The sequence below is a fragment of the Cydia strobilella genome, chromosome Z (genome assembly GCF_947568885.1).
Source record: "Cydia strobilella chromosome Z, ilCydStro3.1, whole genome shotgun sequence".
In the NCBI taxonomy this organism is placed as follows: Eukaryota; Metazoa; Arthropoda; class Insecta; order Lepidoptera; family Tortricidae; genus Cydia; species Cydia strobilella.
The window spans coordinates 56,505,101-56,521,371 of record NC_086068.1 but is presented as its reverse complement, the minus strand read 5'-3'; the positions used below and the strand labels follow the sequence as shown (position 1 = coordinate 56,521,371).

Below are 16,271 nucleotides of genomic sequence, written 5' to 3'. Positions count from 1 at the left end.
TTTTCATTTAACGCTTTTTTATAGCCGAAAAAGTGTAGGTTTCTCGAATTAAAAATATCAAAGAGGTTGTTGATAATCAGAACAAATTTTTCCGTGGCCTCACTGCTCTCAAAAGATTTTAGTTTTAATTCACTTCTGCAGTATTGCATTGCCTCTGAAACGCTCTGGCTGAACAATTGCGTGGCGAGCTTAACTTTCATTTTCTCATTTTTAAAATTTATATGCCGGTCTTTTAATTTGTTAGCCAAGTGAAAGCCTTCCTTATATTGCAAGTCGTTGAGTTGCGCAAGAAACCGCCACTCTATTTTTTTTCCATCGTCGTCAATAAATGTTTGATATGACTCAAAGGCATTTCGCAGTAGTTTAACCATGTGGCAAGGGTCTAAAACAGCAACCACGCTTTCTTTAGTTACAGGATGTTCAAATTTAATATCGTTATTTTGAAAACAACATCCAAGATTTGCAGCCATCGAAACATTTGCTGCACATCCATCAAAGGTTAGGGCGACAACTTTAATGCCAGCCTCATGAGTCATTTCTAAGCATTGTTTGACTAGTTCTGCACGCTGTAGTCCTGTAACTCCATCTACGAGAAAGTAAGCTACAGGAACCTTAAAGTTAGCATTTATAGCAGTTATTAAAAAAACAAGAGCTTCTTTAGCTTCACTTAAGTGATCGCCATCCAGCCCTGTGCCCATATCCACATAGCCATGGAGCTTCTCCCCATCCCATTCTACTCGTCGTCGAATACTCATTTCATCTATTACTAAGGTTGCTAAAATGGGCTCGCTAGTGGAATCAGCTTTCATTTTCAGAGCAGTGAAAGATTCCTGTGTAAAGCCTGGCTCTCCACCTATGTTAGAGTACCATTTTTTTAGAGTACGAGGATGAGGCAAGCTGCAACTGAACGTGTTTCTGACATACTCATACGCTCTGGGCGAATAAAAATGAAGCGTTAATGCGAAGCTTCGAAGTGCTGGTGAGTATTGTTTAGTGGATGTGCCGCCTGAGTCGGCATTACACGTTTGACGCATTATTAATTCCTGGACCTGCAATAAAACCCGAATTAATATTTGAGGGCAGCTATAATAGCAACGATAGATTACCTAGTACAAGATAATGTAGTGTGGTATTATCACGTAAAGTATCAAAAAACATGCTTAGTTGCATCAAATTATAATAATTATAATTATTTGATAACGGCATGAAAAGCAGGATGACGGAAATTACCTCGATATTAGTATTTTCAAGACTAGTTATACTTTCATTACTTAATGCATATTTGTCTCTTAAGGGTGTTAAGACATCTGCTAGGGTATTAATCTTTTTTTTAAGACGGCGATTTTGCGCCTGGAGTCGCTTAATTTTCTTTTCATGGCTCTTTATTTTTTGTTCGGCTTTTTTCAAACTATTTTTTAGTTTTCTTTTACGTGGGGATGAAAACGTTGAACTGCATGGCGACTGTGTATTATTAACAGTTTCAGACGTTTTTGTACAGCTAAGATGGACGCGTTTCGAACTTGATCCCTCAGTAGTGTCTGTGGGTGTAGATGGACGTTTGGTCAACCTTGAAGGTGTTTGAGATTTAGTATTCTCTTTCTGTAACAAAATAAATATATACCACAGCAGACGTATGTAGTCGAACGTAATTATAGCAGAATTGTAGCTTCATTACTCATTAGATATCGCGGACAAGACACTAAAGATTTCACGAATCACGACGACTCTCTGCCGTTATATCATCATCTGTGCCATTTTCAACTAAAAGGTACCACATCGTCGCTTGTCGATAAGGTTGATTTCTAATTGAAGCTAGAAGGAAATAGCGCCTTATTGACAAGCGACAATAAATAACCTTTTGGTTGAAAATGGCACAGCTAGTGAGGTTGACATTGTTAATCAAAAAATACCTGTTCGTTTTTACACGTCTATTATGTTTAATTGGGGCATTTTCTATGAGAAGGGACCTTATTGTCGATGGCGCTTACGTCGCACGGGGTCGCGCGGCATTATATTTAAATCGGAGCATCGTTAATAATGGCGTAAGCGCCATCGACAATAAGGTCTCTTTTTATAGAAAATACCAGAATTATTCTGCCCTTCGCTTATTATACCTTAAAATTATCAATTACTTACGCTACACACGATTTTTTGCGTAGGAACTGCGTCATCTAAAATGTATCGGTTTCCTTTCGGGGAAAGCCAGAAATCTTTCTCTAAGAAATGCTCCGAGCAAACGGTGCTATATTTTTGTGGAAACCAATTTTCTTGCCCAGTAGCATCAATCCATTTCTTTTTAATATCAGCATCTTTTGGAAACCTAAAATAATTAATAATAAAGAAATAGAAAATATAAATCGTTTATTCATGGCACATTGCATGCATTGTACGCATAAGTACATAAAGTACCTAGTCTAATTATATTAACGATGAAAATATTATGGGTGTAAAAAACAAGAACAAATAAACGTATGTAAATAAATACATGAAATGACCCCGACTTAGTGCTTGATGACCAGAGCTGCTATATTTACTTATAGACATTGATTAGCCCAAATCATAATTTAAAACTTGTCTAAAATAATAATTTATTACCTACTAATAAACAAACATCAAACTTGAAATATCGTAACAATAAGCTTTAACTTTATCGATATAAATATCGACTTTGCGCAGCATTTGAGTAGCGAAGTTGTTTGACATTTAGGATAGCGAATATTCCAGATAAACGTAAAGAATAGTGACAAAGGATTATCAACTCTATGTTCTAAGAAATAAAATATAGTTTTACTTAACGGAAATTCGTACATAATGCGAAACAAACAGATTTTTCGTATTTATCGGATTATATTTAAAAAAAATACTCACCGGTGATAGGAAATACCTCCACGAGAAAGATTTTTTAAGCCGCTGTGATTTCTGCAGCTTAATACTGCACAATACGGCATTTTAAATTTAATTATGAATTTTTGTTAGACGAGCGTACGCGTGACGTGAATGTCATTCGAGCATAAAGTTTACACAACAACTGATCATAGTCTGTGCATAAAGTGAGTCGGCCGCTACTAACAGTCGGATAGACGGGAACGCCCACTTGCCATCTCCATCCTACTCCGTGGTTTATCACGAAATAAATGATTTATGACTTATGATTATGAATTTGCTGTGTCAGTTCTTTCTGGTCCACAAAGCAATGAAACAGCTAAAGCAAACATAGAGAAAGTGCAACCTGTATTATAAACTATAACGTTTAAATTATTTCGTTTCCTTTTAATCTATTATTTTATTGTATTTTATAAACTGACTTGTTAACATTCTAGTCATTTCTTACCGATTGTGATTAAGTGAATTTCATCTGTAAAAAAGTGCCAAAATGAGCGGCTGGCGGACAAAGGCAGATCTCCTGAAGGACCTTGGCGAGGTGAACGGGCGCTGGACAGGGATTGAGGACCTAGACCGACATGTGGTGGCCAGGGAACGGCCTCCGCTATCTGCCATGAATTGCCCAATGAGGATAAAATGAGCTACTTTAGAAGCCACGGGACGTCCGGAGACGACGGCAACAAAACAGAATGGACTACCAACATATGAAATACCAACATTTAATAATATCAATATGTTTAAAAGTAAAAGTGTAAAGGATGTACCAGAATTTGTCAGTCGCAACTGGATGCGTTCAATTTTACGAGGCCGTGCCGTACAGCTGCGATCGTGGCCCACAAATGGACTCGCCGGAAGATCAGCGCCGACACTTGGGTCGGCATTATGCTGAGGCGAGCCCATTTCGTGGTAAACACTGCAAATATGTTTTTTTAACTTTCCTTGTAATGCTAGTATGTAAGTTTATCACGAAATAAATGATTTATGACTTATGATTATGAATTTGCTGTTTCAGTTCTTTCTGGTCCACAAAGCAATGAAACAGCTAAAGCAAACACAGAGAAAGTGCAACCTGTATTATAAACTATAACGTTTAAATTCTGTGACGTAATGCGACTGTATTAGTGATCGCATTTCATTCACTGAAAATTGCTTGCCGTTGCATTTGTACACGTTTACGCGACATTTAACCAACAAATTAATTTAATTTAGTAAACCTCATTACCTAAAGTACCAGTGATACTTGTGCGCTACAACAATGCCTCACGTTTCTACATCTACCGGTGAACCAGAAGAGGACATTTAAGTTTTTTGTTTACAAATGTAGTCACTTTAAAATTGGTGGCGCCACTGGCGTCCGCAAGCAGCAAAATTTGAATTGCTCTGTATATTTTTGTTTATTTTAAATTATTTTGTGCATATTTAAGTGACATATTTTGATAATTTTAACTAATAAGTGATATACGACAGTACAGCAAATAAAAAAGTGACAATGGCGAAAACTAAAGCCAAATGTAAAGAAAATGACGGACAAAGGCAGATCTCCTGAAGGACCTTGGCGAGGTGAACGGGCGCTGGACAGGGATTGAGGACCTAGACCGACATGTGGTAGCCAGGGAACGGCCTCCGCCTATCTGCCATGAACTGCCCAATGAGGATGAAATGAGCTACTTTAGAAGCCACGGGACGTCCGGAGACGACGGCAACAAAACAGAATGGACTACCAACATATGAAATACCAACATTTAATAATATCAATATGTTTAAAAGTAAAAGTGTAAAGGATGTACCAGAATTTGTCAGTCGCAACTGGATGCGTTCAATTTTACGAGGCCGTGCCGTACAGCTGCGATCGTGGCCCACAAATGGACTCGCCGGAAGATCAGCGCCGACATTTGGGTCGGCATTATGCTGAGGCGAGCCCATTTCGTGGTAAACACTGCAAATATGTTTTTTTAATTTTCCTTGTAATGGTAGTATGTAAGTTTATAACGAAATAAATGATTTATGACTTATGATTATGAATTTGCTGTGTCAGTTCTTTCTGGTCCACAAAGCAATGAAACAGCTAAAGCAAACACAGAGAAAGTGCAACCTGTATTATAAACTATAACGTTTAACGGCCAAGACGAGCTCTGCATAGTGCTAAAGTACCGGATCGTCCAATTGTGGCGCTCTTCCGCGCAAAGCCAAAGGTCGAGGTGGGAAAAATCAATGTTTGGGATTGGAACAATGACCACGTTAAAGTGACACCAAAGGCCGAGCTCTTACCGAGCCGAGTACCTACATTTTAAGGGAAGTGTCATTGAGCTTCAATTATACAGACTGTTCAACGTAGGTAATTTTAATAGATCTGCGACCTGTTAGATATTTGTCGTGTATAAATAAATAGTTTTGTATCTAATCGTTGTATTATTTTATCCTAGCTTGGTGATAAAAAATATAAGCGCATTTTCACAGTATGTCCTAAAAAATCTTGCTCTGAATTACGACAACGTTTGGAACTTTCGAAATGTCTACAAGAATGATCTTTACCACAAGCATTTTGTACGCGTTTTGTAGCCGAGACGAGCGCTGAGACATTCGAAATGGCTACAAGAATGACCCATACCACATATTCTTGTCCAAGCACTGACTCAAATCAGGCGTTTAATGGTCGAGACGAGAGCTGAGACTTTCTAAATGGCTACAAGAATGACCAGCAATTTGCAGGCTTCGTGGCGTTGGTCGTCTTCACTGCGTCTGCTACATCTCCACTAAGCTTCACAGAGAGAAGGAAAATGATTACTTACTACAAGCAATTTGCACGCCTGAGTAGCGTTGGCCCGAGGTGGGGCCTGGTCGTCGCGCGTGTGCTGCGCGGTGGCGCTGCGCGCGCCCCACTTACGAACCTGCTGCGCCACGCCCGCTACCAGCGCGGGCGATGACACATCTAGAGCGCCGCGCTCCCATTCTGACAGGTTCTCCTGTAACAAAAAAAACCAATGTCACAGGGCGGACACGTCGCTATACATACGTCATAGTATGAGTAAGTTGCTTAAAAGTAGTACTGAGAGCACGCCAGAAGTCCGCACGATTTCTGTCGGAAGCGAGGTAATTCGAGTCGGGGCGGGGAGGTGCGTGGCCGTTCTGTATGATAATACTATTACTTATTCTGTGCCAATGTTTAACGACTCACTCCGTTCGCCACTGTGGCATCTTTCTTTCCCGAGGCTTTTGTTCTCCTTAAGGCAGGATTCCACCAGTGTGCGGCACTGAGCGGCACAAGCATATTCAGTACAAAAATGATATTTTTCCTTTCTCGTTCGTTCGCACATAGCAAAGAAAGAAGCAAGATAAAGACAGTTTATTATTCAAGTAAGCATATTACAATACGCTTATGAACGTCAAATAAAGCTACGCCGGCTCTAACCCGAGAAGATTTAAATCCCCCCTGAATTGGAGGAGGGATATTAAATCCAATGCATGTCTCGTCGTCTTATCTCATGCGCGAAATATCTTGAGTAATCAGAGTTGACACGACGAGAAATCCATTAGGACTTGATATTCTTAGAGAAGTAAATGAGGTTAAGGCAGCGGGAGGGGAGTGAGGACAGCCATATAAAGATGTAGTGCATAATTATTTTCCATCGTATTTTCTCGGGAACGTTAGTAATTTGTCATGCTACTTCAGTCAACCTCAGTACTTTGTGTACCGAGACTGACTAAAATAGACATGACATGACATGTTCGTTCGTAAAGATCCGTGAAAATATGATAATGTTCAATACAAAAATCTTATTTTAAATAAAATTAAGTCAAGTTTCTTGTTTCTGAAGATAAAAACTCAAGCTCACGGCAAAAAAAATATCACTGGAATGTCTTTTCCAATCGTTCTTCATGTGAATATTGGTCTTGCAATTTGAAAGCATTATGACAATATTTTTTCACCTCAGCAGCTCGAACAAGCCTACTTTCGTCACTCCAGGGAGTGAAACAATGTAGCTTTTTAATTTAGTGAAGGCCATGAACTTCATACTACGGTACGGTACGGTCCGGTCCGGTCCGGTCCGGTCCGGTCCGGTCTCGTATCGTATCGTATCGTATCTTATCGTATCGTACATATTATTTAAAAAAAAAAACTGTTTGTGTTGTTCTCACTACTGAGGTGAAAAATTATGTGTGCAACACGAGAGCAAAGTTATTTTACATCTCGTGTTTTTGAGTCCCTCGCTACGCTCAAGATTCTACCTTAGAATCTTTCGCTTTCTCGGGACTCAAAATAAACACTCGCAAGAAAAACCAACTTTCCTCTCTTGTTGCACAAATAACTATATTATGATAATAAAGACATTTTAGCACAGATTTATTAAACCGCCATTTTATTAGCCTCTCAAAGACATCACGCATCGGCATCGCTTACGGCCCGGCCACGACATCGCGCGACGGCGGCAGCGGCGAGCGGCGGCCATAGGTTGGAGCGAGACACAGCGATCGGACCTTACGTTCCCACCTATGGCCGCTTCTCGCCGCTGCCGCCACCGCGCGATGTCGTGGCCAGGCGCTGGACACAATTTCCATAGGTACATGCAACGTAAATAATATAAGTTACATAAGCATGCATGACCCGTAAAAAACGGTCAAGCAGAAATTGCTATCATGGGCTTATAATCCCGTACATAGGATAATACAGCGACGTAATATATGTGACGTTTGCAACCAAAAGGTACCACATTGTCGGTTCTCGATAAAGTATGATTTCAAATTAAAGCTATATGGAAATAGGGCCTTATTGACAACCGACAAGTACCCTTTTGGTTGAAAATGGCATATATACAGGAATGCACTGCGTAACGCCGTACGGCCTTGTACCATCCGAATACCTAATTGAGACGATTGTTGATTCAGGGAGCGTGATACGTATAAATATTCAACTAGCATGCGCCGGAGTTGATTCAACTGACTGACAACCATCTACGTATGAAGCCTGCATCCTGCGATCCTGGCTCATTTAATATCAGAACCACGGTATGTGGAGCTTTGTCTATAACACAAACGTTATAATACCCCGGCCATGTGGCGGTGAGTATGTACTCAACGAATAGCAAGGGAAGTAGGCAGAGACGTAGTGTGGGCGCGATACTCGTCATCCGATACTGCTTCTCATACCACTCGTCGAGTGTGTCGCCGGGGTATTACTTCTTGTGTAATAAATAACTAAATAAAAAAAGCGTTTACAGAACCCGAGGTCACGCATATGAACTCTATTATCTACTAAAATGTGCTAAACCCTTTTCCAGGCCGATACCTTTAGGAACGTCCTAAGTCCCAATGTCCTTTTAAAAGAACATAATCAAATCCAATTTTGAAGTAGTATGGAATAAAAAGTGTCATTGTTTTGACGATACCATGTCCCCGCTAGAAAGTTATGACACAATAAAAGCAGGTTCCAAATTCAATACTGCTGAAATTGCTCTGGGACTTAGGTTAGGCTAGGCTCCAATATTTCAACACTTGCAAGAGACAACTTTCATTTTGCAGTGCCGGTTCTTCTGACTTCGCTATATTCTGTTTCTGTGACTATACGATAGAAATGTAACCTACCTAATTTTATTATGCGGCAAAAACATGGCAACTAGATTATAAAAACCTGTGAGGCCTTTTTGCAAGCCATAGCCATAATAAATCTATATCATAATTGTTCATGCCAATATGAGCGAAGTAAACAAAACAAATCACCAAGCAATTTTTAACCCAATAACCATACAATATGGTCGAAATTAGCTCAGCTCTCACGTTTTATTATATTTCACAACTTCATTCTTTGCGATTTATTGTTTACATATTGTAGTTACGCCCCCACGCATCAGCCTTTCACGATTTTTTAAAGATTTTTTATTAAGATTTTTAAATTCTTATACTGGCAACACTAAAAACCTGCTTCCACTGTCATCCCCTCTACGGCGTTATGGTAGGTCCGTTAACCGCCATTTTGCAATCATTCGACGGTTCCGTGCTCAAGCCTTCGCACGTCACGCAACACTCGGTACCTACTCATCAGTATGAAGAGGAAACTCAGAAACAACGACGACGACGACTAATATATTCGGAATAAAATAAGAAAATTAGAGCGCAGACTTTGGCAAAAGTCACGCCGCCCGCATAAGAATCGCCGACTAGTCGTCGGATAATGATAGCAGCGGTAAGTCTATAAAATATGGTATTATAAAAGTGATGCGTACTGCTAAATTTGGGCTGTTACGGTCACGCTATAAAACGATGCGAGCTATTATCCTGGGTAGTCTTTGTCGTAATTCAAAAACGCTTTAATGTAATGCGAGAAACTATCCTGGGTTATCTCTGTTACAAAACACAAGCTAAGATTTTAGCTATATACAAGTTTAAAAGAACGTTTTTGTTCAAAACAGGCGAAGACAGGTCTGTTTCGGTTTCGGCGGATATTGAATTACGTGCTTTACGTCGAGCATCGTCGGGTCCAAGGTCTGCTTCACCAGCACCGGGGACATCGCACCAGGAGGAAATAGCGGCAGCGCAATCCAGCCGAGATCCTGTACGTCCAACATCTCCTCAACCTGGCCCGTCGTCTGCACCAGATCAGTATGTACCCGCCGAACCCGAACAGCCCGCGGAGCCCACACCGTTCTCGCTCGAGGACATAGAATTGGACGAGAATTGGATACGCCCTTGGGAAAAGGTGTTCACAAGGACGTAGCTTGTAGATGGCAGGAGGTACTAAAAAAGGGATTACAAAAAGAAGTTAGACAAGTTAGCTGAAGAATACCTAATACCTAACAATTGCACTTTGTTAGTTCCTCCCATTTTAAACACTGAAGCAAAAGCAGCGTTGCCTGATGGCTTGATAAGAAGAGACACCTCTTTAATGCTTAGACAAAAACAGATAGCGTTAGAGCGTTGTCGGCACTCTCGCAGGCTACGGATTTTCTAATAAAACAAAAATCTTCATCGCCTGACATACTCATACTAAAGCCTATTAGCGACGCATGTCGTATTCTATGCGATTCTCATTTTACGGAAACGAAAATGAGAAGAAACTTTGTGATTTCAGCTATAAACACTGATTTGAAGGATACTTTAATGAATACAGAAAGGGACAACTTTTTATTTGGCGAGAACGTGTCTGAAAAATTGAAAGCCGCGCAGACTGTACAAAAATCAGGAGATACATTAAAAAATACACAAAAGTCGTATAATCCATTTAATAAAGCAAATTTCATAAAGAAAAATAGGTATCAACAAAATAAAGGAAATTTAAACTACAACACCCCGTATCGGAAGATGACGAATTACAACAGCAAGTCGCCTCGTGCGGCAGCGCGGCCCGCGCCGGGGCCGGCGCCCTCCAGCCGGTACAACACCCGCTACCAGGCCCGGGAGCGCCGGCGCGAGCGCGAGCACACGCCTTCTTGGAGATACCAGCGGAGACAATAAACCATGAGGTAAAGTACGCCGGCCGCTTGCAGCACTTCACTGAATCCTGGTCAAACATCACTGAAGATCCTGTTATTTTATCGTGGACACAGGGTTATAAGATACCATTTTTATCTCCTCCAGTTTGCCAAGATCCTACCGTAGTTTATTCAAAATCAGAGCAAGAAAGATTTGATTACAATATAGCTATTAAAAAACTATTAGAAATAAACGCAATTTCAGTATGCGAACACCACCCCGACGAATTCCTATCTAGCGTATTTTTAATACCTAAACCTGGTAGTAAGATTTATTTTAAATTTAAATCATTTTAATGAATTTGTAAAAACAACCCATTTTAAAATGAAGAATTATCGTACAGCGTCAAAACTAATTACGAATAATTGTTACATGTCAACAATTGATTTAAAAGATGCATATTATCCAATCCCCATTTACAAACCACATAGAAAGTATCTTCGAACCTTCTGTCTGCATTCGAGGAAGCAATGAGTTGACATTTAGGTACAAGTAAAACTTATTGTTCTGAGAATTCGTTTGATTGCTTCCTTGTACGATTTGCATTTTAGGGTTCTGTTTTTAGGGTTCCGTACCCAAAGGGTAAAAACGGAACCCTATTACTAAGACTCCGCTGTCCGTCTGTTCTTCACCAGACACGGCAACAGACTTGGTTTCTGTTCTCATGAACCGTGATAGCTAGACAGTTGAAATTTTCACGGATGATGTATTTCTGTCGCGGCTATAACAACAAATACTGAACACAGAATAAAATAAATATTTAAGTGGGGCTCCCATACAACAAACGTGATTTTTTTTGCCGTTTTTTGCGTAATGGTACGGAATACCCATCTGCTGTGCCCGGTGGGGACAAACGGGAATATACCAGTTTATGGTGCACTTGTGTGATCCTTTAATGGCATTCGCGAACACGCTAAAATAGATGTTATAATATAACTGACTAGACAAAATAGGTATTATAATTATAAAACTTAGTGTTAGTATGGACAAGCAGCTTTCGTTATTTCTTATATGGTATAGCTATATATTTATTGCATTAAAGTTACTTGCATTATAAATATTAATTTAAAATAACGTCTATTCATACTTAAGTTTTCTTGTCAGTATTTGGATACTTATAATTATTAGTTATAATCTTTTATATAAATTGATTAGATTAAAATAATTTTGTCATTTCTACATTCTTGACAGTTTGGCTATTTCTCAATATTTTTTAAAGTAAATAGAATATAACCACACAAAAATATTAACGTTTGAAAACCACTGCATGAATATACCATACGTTTTCGACTTTTCGTAACTCAGTTGAAGATTATTCAGGACGTAATATATGGTGAAATTGCGCTGATGTTGTAGAGAATAGGGAACTCTAACAAAATAAAAATTGTCCCTAATGATGAATCTGTATAAAATTAGATTTTGATATCCAAGACTGCATTATTTGACTGATCCACTATTTTTTCAAGTCAGACAATATTTATATGTAAGGGTTACTAGCTTTTTCTTGGCACCTATTGCTGGGTCATGCTCAATATACTCAAGTATTGAACAGTATATCACTGAATGAATGGATACGTGAGATACAAGTTCCATTCATTCTCGCAATACCATTGTGCATTTCATGGCACTAATTAGATCATTGTTGGGATTTCGTAAGACATTGTTCTTTGGTGATAATAAATTGATCCAGTTTTTCAATGGGCCGGGGTCACATATGGTGCAGAAACTGCAGAATAATGCCATAATGCTGTGTAGGTAATATCGTACTTTACAGTAATAATTAAATACAAAATCCATGATTACATTGGGCGCCGGTTTTTAGCGTATGGATTTTTTTTAAGCCAAGGAGGTGAATAACAAATTTACGGCCCCACCTTACGGTAAGCGGTCACCATAGCCTAGGGTCACATATACTTCATAAGTAAGCTCTTGTAAGTAAGTTTGAAGGTCTTATCGGTCCGGTTTTACCGGGGGCGACAGGTCCTTCCATAGTTTAGGTTTGCGAGACAGGAATGTCTTAAGAAGACATGTACTAGTAAAAAATGATGTGCCCTGTGATGTGTGTGTCTTCTACGTATTCTGAATACTCACCTGTTTTAGTGTTCATCTGTTTTTGTTATACAAAAATAATAGAATCTGTTTTCGGAAGAGTCTACCTCACATTACCTCCAAACCAGTTAATAGTTTCCCATCGATTACTAAGCAAAAGCCTCATTCAAACCAATATTATCAAGATCTCTTATTCCCCATAGTTTCTACGGACTTCTAGGTCTTCCTTATACGGTTTTTTTTAAAGTTGAGTGTTCTTTAATTGGCTAAATGACTGGGTAAGTTAATTTCCATCGTTTTCGCATTAAATCGACGGTCGGCATTGTCTTTAATGGCAGCCGTAATTGAGCTATTATGAGAAAATGGACTTGATTACGAGTGCTATTGAGTCGCCATCTTGCTGGCGTCATTGGGTTATGAAAACAGGCTGAAATGGTCACAACAATAATATAACAAATTGAATATAGGAAAAAACCTAGACAGCAATCATTCATCCTTCCAATAGTTATAAATTCCAGAGAAGAAAAAATAAATAGCTGGCTCACAGCCATAACCCTGTTCTTGCTAAAAAGAAGGACGCCTTAGGAAGCAACAGCGTGTTTTGCAACACATTTTGTTTTTTCTTGATAAAGTTAAGAACTATATGTGGATTTCCATCAGAGAAGGATTACATATACTTATACACTTCGTTTCAATTTAATTATAACCTTTTACAAACTCAATAAAGTATCATTTCTTTTATTGATTTCTCAAACAATCGAGATTTATCCCAATTTACTATGAAACAAGTTTCTTAATAAATATACCTACCTAGGAAATATTTGTATGGTAGGCTTTACGAGGTAATATCCTCATTACTGAGTGAAGCTCTTATTTTTGTCAACTAATCATAAAATGAGAGGGCTGGGAATCTTTCCATTCCATATCCATATTGTCCTCTAAATCGTGTGTAAAATGCACTACTCTTAACGTAATGTAAACTTACTTGACCGTTCTATTACGCTTATTATATGACTTGTATCTCGCCATTCAATACTTCAATAACATATTAACCTCAGCCCACTATTCCAAGCTCCTAAGTCCTTCCTGCATCCGTTCCACTTCCTTTCCTGATGTCAGGGCATCACATGACGCTAATTATCTAGGTTCTAACCTTCGGAACTAGATTGTGGTTAGTGTGAGACAAATTGACCGTACATTGTAACAATCATACCTATATATTATGCAAGGTTGCTTGGAAACTGTTGAAAATGCTTTTATTCCATCCTATTTCAGTCATTAACTGGGACCAAAAATTTGGAACGACGCGTAAACTTAAGGGGCCCACTGACTATCAGTCCGCCGGACAATATCGGCCTGTTAGTTAAAAAATTTGACAGTTCCGAACAACTGACAGGCCGATATTGTCCGGCGGACTGATAGTCAGTGGGCCCCTTTAAAGATAACTGAAGTGTGCAAAAGGGAAGACACGTATATGAACATATCATGGGTGCGAAAGAGGCAGACTACAATGAAAAAACGTGACTGATTTTGAGCTTCACAGTGGGCCATTTGAATATACAATCGTAAGGGGACTGGGGAATATGAAAAGCTGTATTCAGGGTATACGGTGGATGATTATCTCTTGTAATATACCGTCACAAAACAAAAGCAAATAATTAATAAATATTAGGGGACCTAACCTAGCCTCAAACTAAGCAAAGCTATGGGTGCTAAGCGAAGATATACATATTTATATACATAGGAAACACCCATGACTCGGAAACAAATATTTGTGTTCATCACACAAATAAATGCCCTTACCGCGATTCGAACCCAGGACCATCGGCTTCGCAGGCAGGCTCACTACTCACTAGGCCAGACCGGTCGTCAATAGGTATTATTTCTGAATTCAATGCTTCCTACGACACTTGACTTCATTCCGATTTTGGTCGCACTTTTTATATTTGACTATCTTGTTCATAGCAGATGTATGACTGTGCCCATGCCACGCGTCCTCTTTATAATATTTCTTCGGTTAGAGCTATCCAGTCACTTGCTTTTGGTATCGTTATTAGGTCAGTCGTTATTAGGGTTCCGTATCTAAAGGGTAAAAACGGGACTTAATTACTAAGACTCCGCTGTCTGTATATCTGTCCGTCTGTCACCAGGCTGTATCTCATGAACCGTGATAGCTAGACAGTTAAAATTTTCACATATGATGTTCATATTTCTGTTGCCGCTATGACAACAATTACTAAAAACAGAATAAAATAAATATTTAGAGGATTTTTTTGCCGGTTTTTGCGTAATGATTCGGAACCCTTAGTGCGCGAGTCCGACTCGCACTTGGCCGGTTTTTTTTATTATTACCTGGTCAATATAATTCATTGGTAAGTATCACTGAGTTGCCCTTCAGCCGGAACGCATTTACAAATGCACATACACGCACACCTTTTAATTTCTTCGCAAATGTATGCGAGTTTTCTGTATGAATGCAATGTTTTTCTTCACCGAAAAAAATTATGATTATTAAATGTTATTTCTTTTTATAATATCACATTTTAAGACAACATAATCACATCCCTTGTTGAATGTTTTTTTTTTCTATTTTGTAGTTCGAAAATAAAAATTATAATATTCATGAAATAAAACTATGAAAACGGATTATATCGCGTATATTGAATTTATAATACATCCCGACGTTTCGAACCCTTTACAGCGTTCGTGGTCAACGGGTGACTGAGGAAAAATTACAAAGTGCAAAAATACCCACATACTAAAATAATGAACAATCATAGACTATAAAATTTAAGGCTGGTTGTACATATACTAATACTAATAATAATATTATTAAATTATCTGGTATGGTCAGGTCTGGTATCGTGTTCAGAAACCACAGGGACAACGCTACCCTCAAAATGTCGGAGGTAAATCTTAAAACTTAATTATACGCGATTAAGTCCAGTTTTATAATATTATAATGCCTAAAAATCGTGAGTTGAAATTAATAATTTTCATTACCATCCAGCAGATGGATGCGTTGGTAAACAACAAAACGGTCAATGGTTATGTTTAGCACTAAGTACCTAAATAAAGTAGCGGTCTCTTTCTCGCTTCAGATCAATGTAAACACGGTAAAGTTTGCCAGATCTCGTCAATGACACAATACCAGTAATATTTACCTACAAAAAATCGCCTCAAAAAACTTTATTCACCGCGTAAAACGCATATTCCCTTGACCTCGTATGTGCGGTACGCCTCGCCTGAATAGTACTTTCGCGCAAAAACCTATACAAACGGCCTTTACAATCACTGCTAACTACACGATCAGTTAAGTAGGTAAAGGTACTTAAGGTACATGTGGGGACTGTAGATATTAATTATATCCTTCTGGGAATTTTAGTAAAGTAGACTTCCAACTTTGGTTTTGACGAGTCCGTAGCTGAAATAACATTATCTGTAATCATGTATACATATAATTATGTGTCCGTTCCGAGGCACGTTATTCAGTAAGTATAAGATGTCTATGCATACAATTTGGAATAGGAGATGAATCTACTTTGTTTATAAGATAGGTACATTAATATGTGTTCCGAATAGGCCTTTATAATAACTTGTTTTTCTAAATGACTTATTTTAATTTAGGGTTAGCCTTTTAACTCGGAGTTAACCGTTTGCGCATGAGTTTCTCGAATAAAGGTAGTTATTATCAAATTACCGAACAAAAACTCCGAATTGATACGTTTGCCTCGTAATAATGGAGGATTGATATTGCTACTACAATTTACGGAAAATACCGAAACGTGCGAATTATAAATAATTGTTGTTGTGGTTTAAACATTAGCTTGTAATGGTTGGATGAAATTGGTTCTATAAACAACTTATGTATTTAT

At 38.7% G+C, this 16,271-nt stretch overlaps 1 protein-coding gene and 1 long non-coding RNA gene across 3 annotated transcripts in view; both read right to left on the bottom strand.

Annotated features, from left to right (window-relative positions):
- LOC134755241 (uncharacterized) overlaps positions 1-16,271 on the bottom strand; it is a 153,178-nt gene that overhangs the window by 36,911 nt on the left and 99,996 nt on the right. The gene's annotated exons all lie outside the window — the stretch shown is intronic.
- LOC134755176 (uncharacterized) overlaps positions 1-16,271 on the bottom strand; it is a 117,619-nt gene that overhangs the window by 32,208 nt on the left and 69,140 nt on the right. For both annotated transcript variants that reach the window (XM_063691682.1, XM_063691683.1), the window contains exon 3: positions 5,673-5,846. In XM_063691682.1, the coding sequence (XP_063547752.1) occupies positions 5,673-5,846 (174 nt within the window). The remainder of the gene's footprint in view (positions 1-5,672; positions 5,847-16,271) is intronic.